The 19104-nt window shown below is 41.6% G+C and overlaps 2 protein-coding genes across 5 annotated transcripts in view; one reads left to right on the top strand and one right to left on the bottom strand.

The window, feature by feature from the left end:
* The first annotated feature begins 4610 nt into the window (after nt 1-4610).
* On the top strand, nt 4611-7281 carry LOC101166392 (tubulin beta-1 chain). The gene is made up of 4 exons (XM_004072787.4): nt 4611-4776; nt 5557-5665; nt 5755-5865; nt 5945-7281. Exons 1-4 carry the CDS (start codon nt 4720-4722, stop codon nt 7003-7005), a joined length of 1338 nt encoding a protein of 445 aa, XP_004072835.1. The 5' UTR covers nt 4611-4719; the 3' UTR covers nt 7006-7281.
* Nucleotides 7282-8601: 1320 nt separating this feature from the next.
* The window catches only part of fkbp15b (FKBP prolyl isomerase family member 15b), a 30289-nt gene continuing 19786 nt past the window's right edge, over nt 8602-19104 (bottom strand). For 2 of the 4 annotated variants that reach the window (XM_011479589.4, XM_011479591.4), the window contains 10 exons: nt 17875-18046; nt 17470-17606; nt 17198-17347; nt 15492-15632; nt 14877-14969; nt 14182-14295; nt 13486-13593; nt 10839-11425; nt 9212-9314; nt 8602-9138 (listed from right to left, as the gene is read on the bottom strand). In XM_011479589.4, the coding sequence (XP_011477891.1) occupies nt 9064-9138; nt 9212-9314; nt 10839-11425; nt 13486-13593; nt 14182-14295; nt 14877-14969; nt 15492-15632; nt 17198-17347; nt 17470-17606; nt 17875-18046 (1680 nt within the window). In that variant the 3' untranslated portion in view covers nt 8602-9063. The remainder of the gene's footprint in view (nt 9139-9211; nt 9315-10838; nt 11426-13485; nt 13594-14181; nt 14296-14876; nt 14970-15491; nt 15633-17197; nt 17348-17469; nt 17607-17874; nt 18047-19104) is intronic. The other 2 variants (XM_011479590.4, XM_078952546.1) reach the window with 1 other exon arrangement.

Genomic DNA, 19104 nt, shown 5'->3' with positions numbered 1-19104 from the left:
GCACCTGCATGTAAGTCTCATTGTTTAAATATTTTCAGCCCTCAATATTGAGATTTAGGAATCCTTGAAAAACATTGAACCTGTTCAAACACTGCTTTTATTCTATTGAAACAATAGTCTTTGTGAATGATATAGTCAGTTGGCTTAAATACGGATACTATACGGATACCACTATTATTGAATGGATCGGATGAACCAAAGTGGGACTTTAAAGTATAATACGTTTACAGTGGGGCAAACAAAAGTATTTAGTCAGTGACCAATTGTACAAGTTCTCCCACTTTAAAAGAATAGAGAGGGCTGTAATTTTCATCACATGTTTACCTCAACAATAAGAGACAAAAGAGAAACAAATCCAAATAATCACATTGTGTGATTGTTAAAGAATTTATTTGTAAATTATGGTGGAAAATAAGTATTTGGTCAATATTTGGTCAACTCAGTATTTTGTTATATACACTTTGCTGGCAATAACAGCAGTCAAACGTTTTCTGTAAGTATTCACAAGGTTTTCACAAACTGTTGCTGGTATTTTGGTCCATTTCTCCATGCAGATCTTCTCTAGAGCAGTGATGTTTTGGGGCTGTCGCTGGGCAACATGGACTTTTAAGTCCCCCCATTTTATATGGGGTTGAGATCTGGAGACTGGCTAGTCCGCTCCAGGACCTTGAAATGCTTCTTATGAAGCCACTCCTTCATTACCGGGGCAGTGTGTTTGGGATTATTGTCATGCTGAAAGACCCACCCATGTTTCATCTTCAATGCCCTTGCTGATGGAAGGAGGTTTTCACCTCATTCATTCTTTCCTTTACACTGATCAGTTGTCCTGGTCCCTTTGCTGAAAAACTGCCCCATAGGATGACATTTCCACCCTCATGCTTTATAGTAGGTATGGTTTTCTTTGGATGTGACTCAGCATTCTTTCTCCTCCAAACACGACGAGTAGAGTTCTTAGCAAAAAGTTCTATTTTGGTTTCATCTGACCATAGGACATTCTCCCAATCCTCTTCTGGATCATCCAAATGCTCTCTAGCTAACTTTGGAAAGGCCCGCACGCATGTGCTGGCTTTAGCAGGGGTGGATACGTCTGGCACTGCAGGAATTGAGTCTCTGAATTAAGTGTGTTACTGATGGTAGTCTTTGTTACTTTGGTCTCAGCTCTTTGCAGATCATTCACTAGGTCCCCCGTGGGGTTCTGGAATTTTTGCCCAACGTTCTTGCGATCATTTTGACCCCATGTGGTGAGACCTTGCGGGGAATACCAGATGGAGGGGGATTATCAGTGGTCTTGTATGTCTTCTATTTCCTACCAATTGCTCCTACGGTTCAGATTTTTCTTTCAACATTAAAATCTACATGATTTTTTATTTCCATTTGTCCTCTGAACCAAATGAATCATAAAATTCAGTTGAAAAAATATTTAAAAATAAATTTCAGTTTTGAAAGAATGTCCTTTTATTTGTTTTTTGTCTGGTTACATGAAATTGCCTTTTATAAACTATAGGGAAAAACAACAACCTGGGCAAATTTTCAACTAATTTAGGATAGCAACTTTCAGTCAAAACAGCTGCAACTTGAGACTGTACATCAATACAGATCATAGAGTTTCACTTTAATTCTTTATTTTTTTGTTGCTGGTCCGCCTTGTGATTTTTGTCAAGGCGAAGTGTACCTTGGCTCTAAAAAGGTTGAGAAACCCTGCTCTAAAGAACAGATTTTCCAATTGCTCATTTGCCAAGCCTGAAATGTGGGCCTCTGTGCAATGTTCAAACATACAAAACCCACAGACATATTTAAGTTGTCATGAAAAAGTCTTACACAGACAGTGATTTTTTGTTTCTTTTTCTTTACCACACACACACAATTACACCCATCTGACTACAATACCAGGTGAAAGCAAACCCTGGGTGGACATGGTGGGTGGTTCCATGCTTTTTGTCAGGGAAAAACCTGCACCTTTTCTTCTGTTGTGGATGCAGTTCTTTTTATTTTTTGTCCAGTTAGACTGGCTGTGGTTCTCATGCACTCATAGTTTTTGGGACAATGTTCAATTTTATGTTGTCTAAAAGGTCGTTTCTAACTCATGCAGTTGATCATGTAATAAATTAAAATGTCAATAAAAAACTAAAATAAAAAGTGAGAATGTGATTTTTTTAAGTGGTTTAATTTGACTCAGTGTTGCAGCAATAATATAATACTGCACGGGGAAAGATTGCTTTTTTACATCCCAGAACAAATATATAAACAAAACACTTTTGTTCCCATTTGTCATGAGATGAACTCAAAGATCCGAAACATTTCCTACAAACAAAATAACCATTTCTCTCAAATATTCTTCACAAATCTGTATCTAAATCTGACAGTGAACACTTTTCCTTTGCTGAGATAATCCACCCCACCTCATAGGTGTGCCATAGCAATATGCTGATTAGATAGATTATTGCACGGGTGTACCTTAGAATGGCCACGATAAAAGGCCACTCTGAAACATGCTGTATTGTTTTATGATTCAGAAAACTAGTCAGTATCTTATTTGCCTCATGAACTGCAACTAAGAGTGTAACAATAATCAATGAATCGATGAATCGATTTCTATTCCTAGGATCAAACCAGATCGATCTATCAGAGGCAGAATTGATTTGAATTGACCTTTACGATTAAAAGATCGTTTCAAAATGAGATAAATCGATATTCGAATCGAAATTGGAAAATACGTACAGGTTTAGACATGGTAGATTAGTTTACTATAACATAAAAACAACAGAGTGCATCACAGAGGACAACACACACGTGATGGCAGCAAAAATGATAAAGCCATCTTTCCAGTCCAATGTATGGAAACACTTTGAATTTTGCAAAGACTTGTGACCATACAGAGTGCTGGAATGTTTAATAATGTTCCGTTTGGACCATTTTAATGTAGAAAAACAACAGTGGACTTAAAGTTATGACACCAAAATGTGAATGGATTTGCTATTAATTCTTGTTTACTTGCTTGTTTGTTTGTACACATACTTAATTTACACTTGATTGTCATGCAAAATATTCTAGGAAACTGGAAAACTTCACATGGACTGTTAAGTACCAGGTATTTATCTCTGCGTCACTCCGGTTTTGGCAATAGATGTCCTGGATTGATTTTAGGTCAGTGAATCGGATAAAATCGGATTGTTTAAAATGAATCAAAATAGAAAGTGAATCTAATCAGCGACCACAAATCGTTGCAACCCCTAAGTACAACACATCTCCTTTATATAGAAATGTTTAGGTTGTTGGTTATGGCCTGTGGAATGTTGGTCAACTCTTCTTTACTGGCTGTGCCAAGGTGCTGGATATTGGCAAAAAGGAACATGCCGTCGTGTACGCCGATCCAGAGCATCCTAAAGATGCTCAGTGGGTGACATGTCCGATGAGTATGCTGGCCATGCAAAGATCAAGTGTATATTCTTGCAACATGGGGCTGTGAATTATCATGCTGCAACATGAGCTGATGTTCTTGAATGTATGGCACAACAATGGGCCTCAGGATCTTGTCATCGTATCCCTGTGCATTCTAAATGCCATCAATAAAATGCACCTGTGTTCTTTGTCCATAATACACTTGCCCATACCATAACCCCAACACCACCATTCAACAACCTGATTAACTTTATGCGAATGAGATGCGTTGCACAGCACGATTCAAATGGTGGTCACACCAGATACTGACGGTTTTATTGAGTCCAGGACAAATGGGAGCTGAAACAAAACTTTTTTTTATATATTTTTGTTCAGCTTACTTAACAGGCAGGTCAGACAATCAGAACATGATTTGTGTGAGTTTGTCACATTTGGAAGAGCTCATTGGTGTTCATTTAAAATATGTTTATGTGTCTTTCAGAAAAATACTTAAAAAAAATCTAAAACAATTATAATTAAACAAAAACAAATTAAAAATAGAAGGGTATTAAGAACTCAGAAGGTTAGTAAGCACTAGTCGTGTGCAAAGCAGAGGAAGAAAGATATTTATGTTGGCCAACAATAAAATTTTAACATGGAATCAAGGGAAAGTTTAATTACCATATCTACAAAAGACTAGGAAAATGATATTATAATAATAAAATACAAGGGGGGGGGGGGGGGGGGGGGTTGTAAAAACTAATTCCAAATAAATTTTTTAATGTACAATCGTCCATAGAAAAAGCAGGATGTAACATTTTAAACCTTATAAAATGAAAATAATTTAAAACTTCTTGGTTTTGGTGTTTTGTCCACCGCCTTTTGTGGATCTAAACTCTCTTTAACAACAATACAAGTTCAGTCAGGGAATATTTGTCTTTTATAGCATTAAACAACACCTCAACAACTTGAATAAGAAAGCTCGATTTCAATCAAATGAAAAGTTTAGACAACTAACGGACGGATTGTTACTTTGCAACACGAACAAAAAAGCTCTGCATTTCCGTTCCGCCATTAAAAATGAATGACGTCTGCGGATTTCGGTTTGCTCACGCGCTCATGTTTGAAGTGAACGACAGGGACTGTTGGCCAATAGCGAAGAGACACTTTTGGATTTGATTGGACGTCATTTCCCTTCCAAAGCATCTAGCCAATAGGATTTCCCAGATAACATACGGGGGCGGGGCGTGGCTTATAAAGTGGGGCGTTGTTCCGCACAGCGCGCATTAACGGTAGATGAGAAGACAGAATCGTAAGCTCCTCCGCCTGTAACCACCAAAAATGAGGGAAATCGTACATCTTCAAGCTGGCCAGTGTGGCAACCAGATTGGTGCCAAGGTAAGCAAGACGGCAGACTAATAAATGTTTATTTCTGTTCTGTTAAAAATACGTACTCACCTTTCTGAAATCCGGCGCTTTGTGTCCCTGAAACCACACCCTGGAGCCAGACAACGTGTCCTACTTTTCCGTTTCCATTTAAAATCCTAATTGAAAAGTTTTTAAATTGCATATTATAATACCATGCATTTCAAATGTTCATCATATATTTACGATAGTAATAATTATGAACGCCTAATGTAATTATTCATTCTTTGTCTGTTGAAAACACTATTTTTCGGGTTAACAACTTTCACTCTGTCCGTTTCTAATTTAGTAACTGCTGTAATCCATCGTTCTTGTAGCGATAATCGGGCCTAGTGCAACGCCGAAGATCTTAGCGAGGGAAGCAAAATGGAAGGAGGGGGAAAAAAACGGAACTTCAATGGCTTCTTCCAAGATGTCGGACGAAAAGAACTTCCGCCATTAATGGAGTTAATTGAACATAGTTACTGGTTAAGAAAAAAAGAAATCTTCGAGTCCGCCAAATTTTATTCACTGAGGCCTATTCAACCGGCATTGCCGACGAGGCGGCTGATGACGTATCCGTTAAGTTTCAAATATGCAAGTCATCCAATAGGGGGCCGTGGCGCGCGCTCGCCATTTCGGAGAGGCGGGAAAGTGCCTCGCCGGAAACTGATTTTCGTTTTTTTTCTAAATCTTTCCTGGGTTGGATGCTAACTTTTACTGTAATTATTTTTTCTACATGTGATCAAACTCAAATATTTCGTACATTTGTAGTTCTGGGAGGTTATCAGTGATGAACATGGTATCGACCCCACTGGGACCTACCATGGCGACAGTGACCTGCAACTGGACAGGATCAACGTTTACTACAATGAAGCCTCAGGTGGGAACATCATTTGTTGCACCAACCTAATAAAGTTTTGCATTTACTAAATAAATGTTTTTTCTCCCCTTTTCACTTTTGCTTTAAAGGAGGGAAATATGTCCCCCGTGCTGTGCTTGTGGACCTTGAGCCCGGTACCATGGACTCTGTGAGATCCGGACCTTTTGGTCAAGTTTTCCGACCTGACAACTTTGTCTTTGGTGAGTTTTTGTAAACCTTTAATTTTTTTGTGCACCATCTGCAGGCCAGCTGATGTTTTTTTGTTTGTCCTTTCTGCAGGTCAGAGTGGTGCTGGAAATAATTGGGCAAAGGGGCACTACACCGAGGGCGCAGAGCTGGTTGACTCTGTCCTTGACGTGGTTAGGAAGGAGGCAGAAAGCTGCGACTGCCTACAAGGCTTCCAGCTGACCCATTCTCTTGGTGGGGGTACAGGTTCAGGTATGGGCACCCTCCTGATCAGCAAGATCCGGGAGGAATACCCCGATCGCATAATGAACACGTTCAGTGTAGTGCCTTCTCCTAAAGTGTCCGACACTGTAGTCGAGCCCTACAACGCCACACTGTCGGTCCACCAGCTGGTCGAAAACACAGATGAGACCTACTGTATCGACAACGAGGCCCTCTACGACATCTGTTTCCGCACCCTCAAGCTCACAACGCCTTCCTACGGTGACCTCAACCACCTGGTGTCTGCTACTATGAGTGGCGTCACCACCTGCCTGAGGTTCCCAGGTCAGCTCAACGCAGATCTGCGCAAGCTGGCTGTGAACATGGTTCCATTTCCCCGCTTGCACTTCTTCATGCCAGGCTTTGCTCCCCTCACAAGCAGAGGCAGCCAGCAGTACAGATCGCTCACAGTGCCAGAGCTCACTCAGCAGATGTTCGACGCCAAAAACATGATGGCCGCATGCGATCCACGCCACGGGCGCTACCTAACGGTGGCTGCCATCTTCCGCGGTCGCATGTCCATGAAGGAGGTAGACGAGCAGATGCTCAACGTGCAGAACAAAAACAGCAGCTACTTCGTTGAGTGGATCCCCAACAATGTCAAGACAGCCGTCTGTGACATTCCCCCCAGAGGCCTCAAGATGGCTGCCACCTTCATCGGCAACAGCACGGCAATCCAAGAGCTGTTCAAGCGCATCTCCGAGCAATTCACAGCCATGTTCAGGCGCAAGGCTTTCCTCCATTGGTACACCGGAGAGGGTATGGATGAGATGGAGTTCACAGAGGCGGAGAGCAACATGAACGACCTGGTGTCAGAATACCAGCAGTACCAGGAGGCCACAGCTGATGAGGAGGGAGAGTTTGAGGAGGAGGGCGAGGAAGAGCTTCAATAGAGTTGCTTTGTTTTTCCAAATTTGAGCATTTGCCTTTCGTTCCAGAGGAAAAATATTTCCAAGTTGGTTGCAGAGAAAATCTTTGCAAGATTGTGTCAGAACATTTTTTTCCCAAGTTCAAGAAAATTGTCTGCAGATCTTCACGTGTAATTTAAAAATGATCTTCCTGCTTGATGCATGTTAAAGTTCAGAACACCTGGAAAATATTTACACAGTTAAAGCCACTGTAAACCTGAGTCTTTCAGTGTTTCAAATTAAAGTGTAACAACATCCAAAGGTCTCCTTGAATTCATTTAAATGTTTCAGTGTTTCAGAGAATTGCACCACCCACTGCATAGGGTCCTGTGCCTAACATTTGGACATTGAGTCTGAAGATCAATTTATTAAACTTTCAAATGTTAAAACCAGAAATTATAGATGCCTCTTCATTAAAGTGGGACTTGAAGATGTGTTTGGGACTTTGTCCACTAGATGGCAGTGTGGGCTTTTAAAAGAGAAGCACTGCCATCTAGTGGACAGTCAAAACGACTTTGATCTTGTGGCTTTCTGCAGTGATTCAGTTATAGATTTATGGGAATATTATCTACAACAATGATTAAAATGTTTACCTGTTTAGTACAAGCCTCGACGATCAGTGAGCTTTGGTTTTCCAACTAAAACTCCCATTGAAGCTCCTATTGACTAAAAACATGAAAAACACTGCTCTTGGGGGATGGAGAACTCCTGAGCTTCTATTGTTGGCACCATCCATCTTGTATGACCTGGCCTGCTGGAGAGGCAGCATCAGAGGGGGAGGAATGACCTGGATGAAGGGATCCAAATGTCAATCTCCATCCCCTGCTCTCAGTCCAGGGATTGGCATACATGTAACGCCACAGAAAGAGGCCCTGTCTGCTCTGGAGAACAGATTGACAGACTTGTGTGACGGACATATCTTATGACTACCTGTCCTTCCTGTCGGTTGTCAGGATCTACAAAAATATAACCACACAGACCCTTTCCAAAAAAATAGAATGTCATGAAATCCTGTATTTATTAAACCTTCATAGAATAGAGATTTGGGGCCTACTGTTTAGTTGGTTTCTAAAATTTAATTTTTTTTCTACATAAACTGGAGTTCCAGCTCATAAAACCTACAAAAACCTAAGTTATAGTACAGCGACGAAATTACCACTATTTACTTTGCGGTTTTCCAGAAAGATAAAGAAATTTTGATAAAAATTAATCAAAATAAAATATTCATATGTGGAGAGGAGCAGGTCACAGGAGATCAACCTGAATAGACAACAGAAGCAGCAGCAGGTGTGTTGGAAAGCCCACCCAAACAGAGAAACTATAGAAACAATCTAACAAACAGGTGCAACAACAACATTGTCTTTTGGACTAGGAACCTATGACCCCACCCTTACTTTGATGTGTTATTCCTACCATGACAAATGTGGAAAAAGGTGGAAAGATTTCATCACCAGTGAAGATCACAAACCATTGAAGAAAAAAGGTTCGTTCAGAGCACTGTCTAGTGGGTCTAGATGACCCAACTCCCAACGTTAAAGAGCCTAGGATAGCACAAGGGTTAAAGGGACGACAAAGGCTGCGTTTTGTACTTTTAATTAAAATATTTTATTGATAATTCGGAGGAAAATGCTCGACCGCATCACAACTTGTAAAATTTTAGAAATAAGATCACAAGAACAAATTAGTTTCTACACTCATACAGACACACACACAGAAGTTTTATTTTCTGTTGAAACTATGTGTGATTTAAAGGCAACAAAATTATTCCTGCTACAGATCAATTTACAAAACTATGGAATCTGAAGACTCCAAATGTAATTTCAGCTCAACTCTTTACTTTAAATCAACTTTTCAGTAAAGATATTTGATTATGTGAACCCAAAATCCTGCATTTTATTGTCTGACGTAGCTGGATGATGGAACCACTGCCAGACCTTCATCACAACTGGCCTCATCCTCATCACCCGACGCCAAAGGCAAACTGGAGAAAAGCGAATTTCTGTCAAAAAGAAGGTCAACCTCCAACTCAGGCGGGTCCTTGTGTCAATTTAGCCAGTCCACGTCCTCCTCATCATCATCTCCAAACAAGGGAGCAGGGGGGGGGCGTCCTTTCAGGCTCTGAACAAATACGAGAAGACAATGAATGAACAGTGAGAGCGCTTCCTGCTGACACAAAGGAATCCTTCCTCACCATTTCCTCCTCCTCTTCCTCCTCTTCAGCAGGGGGGGTGGCAGAAGAGATGCCTGGAGAAAGAACCTGATCTCCATCTTGTTCATGGATCCCCCCAGCAACACTAGGAGAACATTGAAGCATGAGGACATTCAGGGGGGAAAGTACAGACAGTACAGACTCTCACAAGTATAACTCTTAACATAATTCTTGTGTTGTTGCATGCGGGGAAATGGAGACGAGATATTCCAAAAGTATTTGGAAAGTGAAGCCAAGTGCTTTACTTTTTTAGATTTTATTAACTCTGGATCTGACAAACTTTATAGAATAATACATCGATTCATAGATTAATGGACAGAAACTAAAAAAAGTCAAAATAAAGTGAACACCATCTAATATTTTTGTTGCAAATCAACTGCTTTGAAATAACCATTATGATCATCTAGCTCCAAAAACTACATGCTGTCAATAAAATGACGTCTTATTCTGAAATAAATGTAAGAATTTTTGACGTTTCTTTGTCTAAACAGTCACTCTAAACTGCTCATTTAATTCCTCGCGGCTTATTTTACTAGATTGCAAATTCACACTTGATTTGTTCCATCTTAAAGAAAATAGAATTAGACCATAATTTCACTTTAGCCCTTGTGCTATCTTGGATGACCCCACCCTTACATTGACGTGTTCTCCCTACCATGACAAAGGTGGATAAAGGTGGAAAGATTTCATGTAATCCATGGACACCAGTGAAGATCACAAATCATTGAAGAAAAAAGGTTCAGAGCACTGTCTAGTGGGTCTAGATGACCCAACTCCCAACTTTAAAGTGCCCAGGATAGCACAAGGGTTAGTTCCCAAACGTTCCACTGTCTTCTTTTCAGTGACCAGCAGGGGTCCTCAGTGTTCAGGTGAGAAAGAAAGGACACGTTTTCAACACATTTGGTCCTTACAGGTCTTCATCCTGCCATCACTCTTTGGAAAACAACATCAATTTAAACTAGAACTAGAATCAAATACAATTAAATGTATAATGTCTGAGCATTTGTTGTCCTAATTGTGTAGTTCTCTAACCATTTCTGTAGTGTTTTGCTGGAAAAACTGGTTTATTATGAGTATTAAAAAGAAAAAGTAAGATTTTTGGTCTGTATTTTGAAATACTCCCTTCTAGAAAACATTGTAGAAGACATAACAGCTGTTGCAATAGTATATGATGATGGCGTACTGATGATAAATACTGAACAAAACCTCCGGAAATTCCGGTTTTCAGGATCCCTGTTTTAAACACATCAAAGTGTTGACATGCTGAAATGTCATATTTTAATCTTCCCCACCAATGTTTACCAAACCTTTAATTGAATTTCCTTTTTTTGTTAACCTATAAGCCGTTTGGCTTTCTTAGACCTTAATGCAGCATTTAATATCTGCTTAAGTTTTAGTTTATTTAAATTGATTGAGGTCTTCTTTTTGACGTTATGTTTGCCAAATTATTTAGTTTTGACCTCATTTGGAGTTTCTGGTCAGTGCTGCAGCTACCCTTTCATTCTTTTTAAATACAACATATTGTCTTTTATCGGTTCATCTTCTGGATTAAATGGGAATTCCTCCCTACCCCGTGGTTGGGTGTTGGGGGTCCGCTGTCAGGACTTACCCAGTGTGGTCTGTGGAGCTGTTCTGGAGAGCAGCTGGGGGTGGAGGTGGGTTGACTGGAGGCTCCAAAGTTTTCCGAGAAGCACTCATTTCTCCTCCATTTTCTGCTTCGGCTTCAACTCCAACTAAAGAGTTGTTTTCCTGCCCGTCAGCCTGTGGATCCCCTGCAGGAACCTCTTCAGGAGCCTCGTGTGGATCCACCGGTTCCGTCTTGTCTGGAGTCATTCTGAAGGAGTCAGCAGTAGGGTGCTGCTCCAGCTCCTCGTTGGACTTTGCTGCCAGCTCTGGTTCGGCTGCTTTGACCTTAGTGCTTGCATGAGAGTCAGGTGAAACCTCCGTCTGGTTCTGTATGTTGATCTTCTCTGGAGCGGCAGCTTCCTGAATTCTATCCGACTCACTGATTTTGCTAGACTTTAGATCAGCTCCACTCACTGTTTCTTTCTCTTTCTCCTCTCCTCGTCTGTTTGCAGACACATTTTTGGGATTTTTTTGCCCGAGTTGCACATCTTCACTTTCTTCTTCATCCACTTCCTCTTTTTGGTGACTGGATTTGAGATTTGTGCCCCCGAGCAGCTGCAGAGTTACATTCTGTAGACACGAAAACAAATCAGTATTGAGCAGTGAAGTCAAAGCATATTTAACTGATCCGATGTGTCATATAATGTTTTTATTTAGAAAACCCCTCTATCTATTAGGAGTACCAGTAACTGTAATACCATCATTTACATGTATATTTTAATAAAAACATATATGGATTTGTGTGTTTTAATGTGAGGACTTCTTTGTTTTAGTTTTTACAAATTTCCAATCAATTTATGACTATTTACCAAATTAGGTTTTATCCATCCATCCATCCATCCATCCATGCATACATCCATCTATCCATGCATCCATCTATCCATCTATCCATGCATCCAGGCATCCATGCATCCATCCATCCATCCATCCATCCATCCATCCATCCATCCATCCATCCATCCATCCATCCATCCATGCATCCATGCATCCATGCATCCAGGCATCCATGCATCCATCCATCCATCCATCCAGGCATCCATGCATCCATCCATCCATCCATCCAGGCATCCATGCATCCATCCATCCATCCATCCATCCATCCATCCATCCATCCATCCATCCATCCATCCATGCATCCATGCATCCATCCATCCATGCATGCATCTATCCATGCATCCAGGCATCCAGGCATCCATGCATCCATCCATCCATGCATCCAGGCATCCATGCATCCATCCATCCATCCATCCAGGCATCCATGCATCCAGGCATCCATGCATCCATCCATCCATCCATCCATCCATGCATCCAGGCATCCATGCATCCATGCATCCATCCATCCATGCATGCATGCATCCATCCATCCATCCATGCATCCATCCATCCATGCATGCATCTATCCATGCATCCATCCATCCATCCATCCATCCATCCATCCATCCATCCATCCATGCATCCAGGCATCCATGCATCCATCCATCCATGCATCCATCCATCCATCCATCCAGGCATCCATGCATCCAGGCATCCATGCATCCATCCATCCATGCATCCATCCATCCATCCATGCATCCATCCATCCATCCATGCATCCATCCATCCATCCATCCATGCATGCATCTATCCATGTATCTATCCATGCATCCAGGCATCCATGCATCCATCCATCCATGCATCCATCCATCCATCCATGCATCCATCCATCCATCCATGCATCCATCCATCCATCCATGCATGCATGCATCCATCCATCCATCCATGCATCCATCCATCCATGCATGCATCTATCCATGCATCCATGCATCCATCCATCCATCCATCCATCCATCCATCCATCCATCCATCCATGCATCCAGGCATCCATGCATCCATCCATCCATGCATCCATCCATCCATCCATCCAGGCATCCATGCATCCAGGCATCCATGCATCCATCCATCCATGCATCCATCCATCCATCCATGCATCCATCCAGGCATCCATGCATCCATCCATGCATCCATCCATCCATGCATCCATCCATGTATCTATCCATGCATCCATGCATCCATCCATCCATCCATCCATCCATCCATGCATCCAGGCATCCATGCATCCATCCATCCATGCATCCATCCATCCATCCATCCATGCATCCATCCATCCATGCATGCATCTATCCATGCATCCAGGCATCCATGCATCCATGCATCCATCCATCCATGCATCCAGGCATCCATGCATCCATCCATCCATGCATCCATCCATCCATGCATCCATCCATCCATCCATCCATCCATGCATCCAGGCATCCATGCATCCATCCATCCATCCATGCATGCATCTATCCATGCATCCAGGCATCCATGCATCCATCCATCCATGCATGCATGCATCCAAATATTTTTGTGTTGATTCATTTGAACATAAAAAGGCAAGAGTGAGCAAATAACCAAAACAAAGTTATGTTGACATTTTTGTGTGATGTTTTGTAAAGTCTACGAAGCTTTTTAGCTCAATATTTATGTATTTTTCATGCACAATAAAACAAATATAAATACAATATAAATACAGGGATTTGACTTGTTTCCAAAGTGTTCATGGGTTCCACTAAAAGGCAAAAGCGGATCATGTTGTGGTCAGTTTTTACCTTAATGGTGGTAACTATAATTCCCAGCACAACCTGGCCACTGTAGGATTCGTGGAGGTCAAACTCTGCCCTCAGGGAATGAAATACTCCATTCATGACACGCTTCACCTGCAGGAACACAACCAGCCTGATGAAACAGTTCAAGTTGCATCGAGTTTCCATGGTGGTGGTGTCTAGCCTGAGGTCGGTAGATAATATGCAGAGGGATGGGTCACCCCTGCTATTTTTTGTCCTTTGTATTCATTTTTGTATGAAGCCTTCTTGCATCTTTTCACAAGAACCATTTTTAGTTCATTTCATCCCAGTATGAGACACAGAAACAAATGCCATTAGATTGGATTTTGGGTCACTTGTGCTGCTTTTCTGGGTGTTATTTGTGCGACGTGTCACCAAAAACCTGTTTTTTAATGGTGACAGAACAAGGAGAAGCATTTATCTTGAACAGTAATGCATCGGCATGCAGGCTACATAACAGGATGCTGCCCTCAGCATCACCTGTCAATCAGGATTGCCAGAATAAGACAAATGTTTAAATGAAAACATGAAAGTCTAAGAGACAAAAATGATACAATAATAAGGCATCTAAAAAGCTCATCCTGGCTAGTAGGAGTATAAGAAGATGAATGATTATGAGAGTTTTACTTGAGTGTTTGCCTCATGCAGCCTGTCATGTCAGGTTCCTGTCAAAGGCCTCACCTCTGCTGTAGAGTCGGCTGAGCTCCTCTGTTCAACAAGCCGCCTCTCAAGTTCAGCCACTCGTCTCTCCAGCCGCTCTTTGACGGCCACTTCCTGTTGCTGCAGGGCTGCGCACTTCAAGGAAAAGTTGGAGAAACACATTCACACTTTTTAAGTTGACTGTTCCGACATAAACAAAATATTAAGTCGAGTGGCTTCAGAACAGGCTTTTTGTAAAAACGTCAACGTCTCCCCTACAGAATTTTTCCACCTGCATCCTTTCAGGTGATTCCAAATGAGCAGCAGGGGAGGCTGGGATTGGTGGAAACACATCATGGGGCGGGATCACGAATGCCCAGGGCAGCTGCCCAGGGCATCATACAGGTTAGGATTGACAGGATACTTTTTCTTCCTTTACTTTTAAATGTTTTTAGTATTTGAAATAAATGCAATTTGTAATTTGCATGATTGCAGGAATAATATTCTGACCCTTTCCCCCCCTTCTTATACAGTTTAAAGGTTTTTTCCTATAAATCAGATTGTCAGGCCAAACCTGCATGAGCCTCTAGACTGCCATAAAACATGCTTGAGTTAGTTTGTTTATGTTGTGCTGAGTAATATTTACCGGGATGGAATAACGAAAGATGAAAAAGAAGCCATTTGCGCCTGTTAATAGAAACATACTGACAGAATTGGGCTCAGGTGCTCCATCTTACTTTTTCCCTGATGACCTGCAGTTCTTTGTTATGGCAGCTCTGCTGCAGTAATGTCTGTTCCTCTGGATCTTTCCGCTGTTTGAGGACCAAACACTGTGGATGGATATGAAAAATAACATCTTATTATGCATTTACATTTCTATTAGGCAACTTTGACCAAAAGGACAATACTGAGCAGCAAAAGTGTTCCTCTAAACAATGTTCAGTGGAAACGTGGACATCATTTTGTCACTTTCAAGACCCACTCTCTGTTTTTTGTGTTTTAACATGTTCTTGTGCCTTTTTTTTTTTGATGACGGGGGAAAGAAATGAAGAAAATTAAGTTGCGAGTCAGAAACGGACACAAAAACGCAATTGGAAAAAGTATTGGTGAGGTAGAAAATACGCTGGGCGGGCAAAAAGCTCCCTGCTCCTCTCCATTCTGATGCATCCACTTGCAGACAAATTAGATCAAGGTCTGTCTTCGTTTTTCTCCTCTGAGCTGGTATCTGGATCTAAACTCCAATATTGCGAATTTGAAATGTAGTTGTAATAAGTCACCACACTTACACAGAAGAAGAAGTGGATTCACTTTATGCGAGTTTGAAGGCTTTATATCAAGGCGAGTTTTCTCACCTGTTCCTGTAATTTCTTGAACTCATCCCCCAGCGCGTCCTTCTCGTCCCTCAACTCTGCCAGTTCCATCTGATGCAGTGCTTTTGCTGAAGCCAACATCTGTTCGTACTTCCGCTTCCACTTGTCCTCCAGCTCCTGCAGCTAACAAAGATCCAACAGGAGGGAGACCGTCAGTGGAATAGGTAAGTCTAATCCTACAAAAAAGGTTTTCAAATTGTTTGGAAGCATCACAACAGTCCACTAAACAATTTTTAGAATCATAGATCTTGCAGGATCTCCGTTTTGGTCCCGGAGCTGCTAAAAAATACCAACTATTTGATCAAATGAGTCACCATGACAACAGGAAAACTCTTTAAAGATCAGCCAGGTGGATAAAAAGTCAAATTAACACCAGAATCAGGACTCAAACCCTCATGGATTCATAAGGGGACACAGTCAATATCAAGTCACACCAAAAAAAGCGACATGGAGAAATTTACAAAATGTGTTTAAATTAACATAAAAGAAACCAAATGATGGAACAAAAATGATGTGCACTTACATATTCACCACATCAGCATTTCTTTGTATAGATTTCTGACAAGGACTGAAGATGGTAATAATAGGTACTGTATAGATTGATGCATTTTGGGAAATAAAGTTTTAATTTCAAGTTTCTATTCAACAAAGACACTTCATCTGACTGATTATGGTAAATAGTAATATATGGCTTTACTATCTTCTTAGAAGGCTTTACAGCCACAGTCCTATTCACACATTGATGGCGGCTCTGCTGCCAAACTCTAAGGACAACCACCAGGAGCAATGAGGGGTTGCCCCAAAGACAATTCGCCGCATTGGCAGGCAGGAGCTAAACCTTCTGTTCGGAGGTCGACCACTCTACCTCTGCACCACGGCCGCCCCATACGATTACATTTTATCCATTAACGTTGCTATTGTCAAAAAAAACTCAACAACGTTTCTTCCAGCTTAAAAAAAGACGATGGCGTTTGCCTGGAGAGAAAAGGAAAGCAAATCCTCTAATCTAGTCTAACCAGGAGAAGACGAGCTGCAGTGGCTCAGGCAGTTGAGCAGGTCGGCCAATGATCGAAGGGTTAGCGGTTCACATCCCGCTCCCTCCAGTCATTTGGATACAATAAGTACAGTGTCTCCAGTGTTGCTCCACTAGTGTGTGTGAATGTGTATGAATGTCCTGGTGATGGTCATGAATGTCCCGTAGCTGCGTAGCGGCAGCCACGCCCCTGTCAGTCTGCCCCAGGGCAGCTATGGCTTTATCAGTAGCTTAGCATCACCAAGTATGAATAATGGACCCATTGTAAGCTGATCTCCCCATTATTATTATGAGGTGAGACAGCAATGCAGGACGAACAGATCTTTTTAAAGTAATTTGTTTTGTTTTTTTCTACAGTTCCAACTCAGTAAAAATCAGTTTAATTTTCACAGAAGAAGGTGTGAGAAGGATTAAGACCATAGTTGCAATCACAAAGTCAATCTTCACCAAAAACGGTTTTATCTGTTAGAACATTTCTGGACCAATCCTGTTAAAGTTTACAAAAACTTTGATCAAAGAGAAGTTCTGCCTCCTCCATGTTTAACCAACACTAATTTGTACACCGGAACCAGAAAACAGCAATAATGCAATTCTCATGCATTATTTATCACTAATATCTTGGCTAGAATGGGAATGTGGCAGCATCTCCAACAACCTGTTGATTGTTGTCGTTGCTGTCCCGAGCTTCGTGAAGCTGAGCTCGAAGGTTGTCCAGTTCCTTCTGGCTGCTACGCCGGATCGCCTCCACTTCCTGTTCCCAACGCTGGCGCTCTGCCTCCAGTTTCTTCTCCTTTTCTGAAAGTGCCTGCACATGTGAAGAACCAAGACTCTGTAAACACTAAAACATTACTACAACCTTTTTTGTTTTACATAATCCATGTGATTCCCCCCTCTAGTGAGGGAAAGGTGAGCCGGAACCGTTCTTACCTGTTCTACGGTTCCTTTAGCAGACTTCAGATCCACCAGTTCTTTCTCCATGTCGTTGACTTTGAGCTCCATCTCTTTGCACTTTTGCTTCTCTAAGCGATACTGAGTTTTGGTTTTCTCTGCAAACTCCTTGAGCTCTAAAAGTCATTCACACAAAAGTGTTAGAACAGCATAACCACATATACCTTTAGAATGACCCTTCCAACTGCTTAAGGATTTGCCAATTTAGGGTAACACTTATGTGTCATGCATGGTAAATTTACCAGGAAATGTTCCAGATTTAATTTGAATTTTTATAAAAGAGTGACATAAACCAAGACTGCATTTATTATATGCTTCATCCTTAAAAAAAGATACAGCAATCCTAAACTAACACTAAATACATTAACAGGTCTATAAACGAACCTTCCAGTTGTGTTTCCTGAGCAACAAGCAGCTGGCGGCTGTTCTCCCCCTCTTGCAGGGCCGAGTTTAATTTACTTTCCAGTTCTGCAGCCTTCTGCTGATGCGCTGAAGCTTCAAGCTGCATCTGAGACACCTTTGCCATGGAGGAAGCCAACTCCTCTGTCAAACGGCCCTAAAGCAACATGGGGGGGGGAGAAGAAGGAGATGCAATCCAGGTGGTCTGACATAAAAATCCATCTGACACGGAACAAATGAAGTAAAAAAAAACAACGATGAGTTTCTACTGGTGGGAGAAGCATGCTCCTGTGGAAGTTAAATTGAAATGGTTAACTGGTGGTGGTTGAGTGGGAAAAGAAAATAAGAAAAGACGTCAGGACAATGTAAAAGGATTATCTAGTGACGGTAATGAAATTGATAGAGAATGATAGTAGTTCCTAAATAACAAGAAACTGCACTTTGCATCAAATAAAAGGTTGCACTTTTCCGTGATCTAAACCTTTATTTTGTTAAAGTCCCTCTCTGATATCCACCATCGTTTGAGTCATGGGGCAGCGGTCTCAGTGAGAAAGGCCAGACCTCCATTTCCATGACCACCTCCAGCTCTTTAGGGAGGATATGCAAGCCCATAATTTCGCCAATATGTCTTGCCAAAACGCTTCATCCCAGTTGGAAATCATGAAATGCCTCCCTAGGAAAGCGGAAGGTGGCATTCTTTCCAGAACTCCAAACAAGCTCACCTGGATCTTGTCAACGTGCCAAGATGTCCTGATGCGCTTTGCACTTCCTGTCTAAGTGAAAAGCAGTCACCCTGCCAAGTAAATGTACATCCACAGCCAGCTGATCCTGATGTTAGGGTTCATACCCCCCATGACTCACGGCCAAGTCTTATGTAAAGGTCCCTTGAAGACCCTTGTCTTCTGCCTCATCTTTGGTTTTTCTCACAGTGGACTGTTATAAAGTCTACAAAAAGAGACATGTTTGTAAATCTCACACTCCGTGAGAATCCATATAACGACCAGGAGGTGACCAGTTGACAGCTCATTTCAAACATCATTTCATAAAATCCAATGACCCGGCTACAAGGTGGACCTCTCAGGATGAGCTGATGGCAGATGTATTCATGGACATTCTCCTGATTAAACACGATGTTTAGAATTAAAAACTCCAATAACAGAGGAGCATTTGGGTTTGGCTCAGAAAGGACTCTGCTCACTCCGCTCCGGCTTTCGC

This window comes from Oryzias latipes, chromosome 9 (genome assembly GCF_053564925.1).
Source record: "Oryzias latipes strain Hd-rR chromosome 9, Olatipes_Hd-rR_3.1".
NCBI classification, from domain to species: Eukaryota; Metazoa; Chordata; class Actinopteri; order Beloniformes; family Adrianichthyidae; genus Oryzias; species Oryzias latipes.
The sequence above is the reverse complement of the archived record's forward strand: the minus strand, read 5'-3'. Positions and strand labels throughout refer to the sequence as shown.

Coding starts and splice junctions, on each gene's coding strand:
- LOC101166392 (XM_004072787.4), top strand. CDS start 4,720: ATGAGGGAAATCGTACATCTTCAAGCTGGCCAGTGTGGCAACCAGATT. Junction 4,777..5,556: donor GCAACCAGATTGGTGCCAAG/GTAAGCAAGACG, acceptor GTACATTTGTAG/TTCTGGGAGGTTATCAGTGA. Junction 5,866..5,944: donor ACCTGACAACTTTGTCTTTG/GTGAGTTTTTGT, acceptor TCCTTTCTGCAG/GTCAGAGTGGTGCTGGAAAT.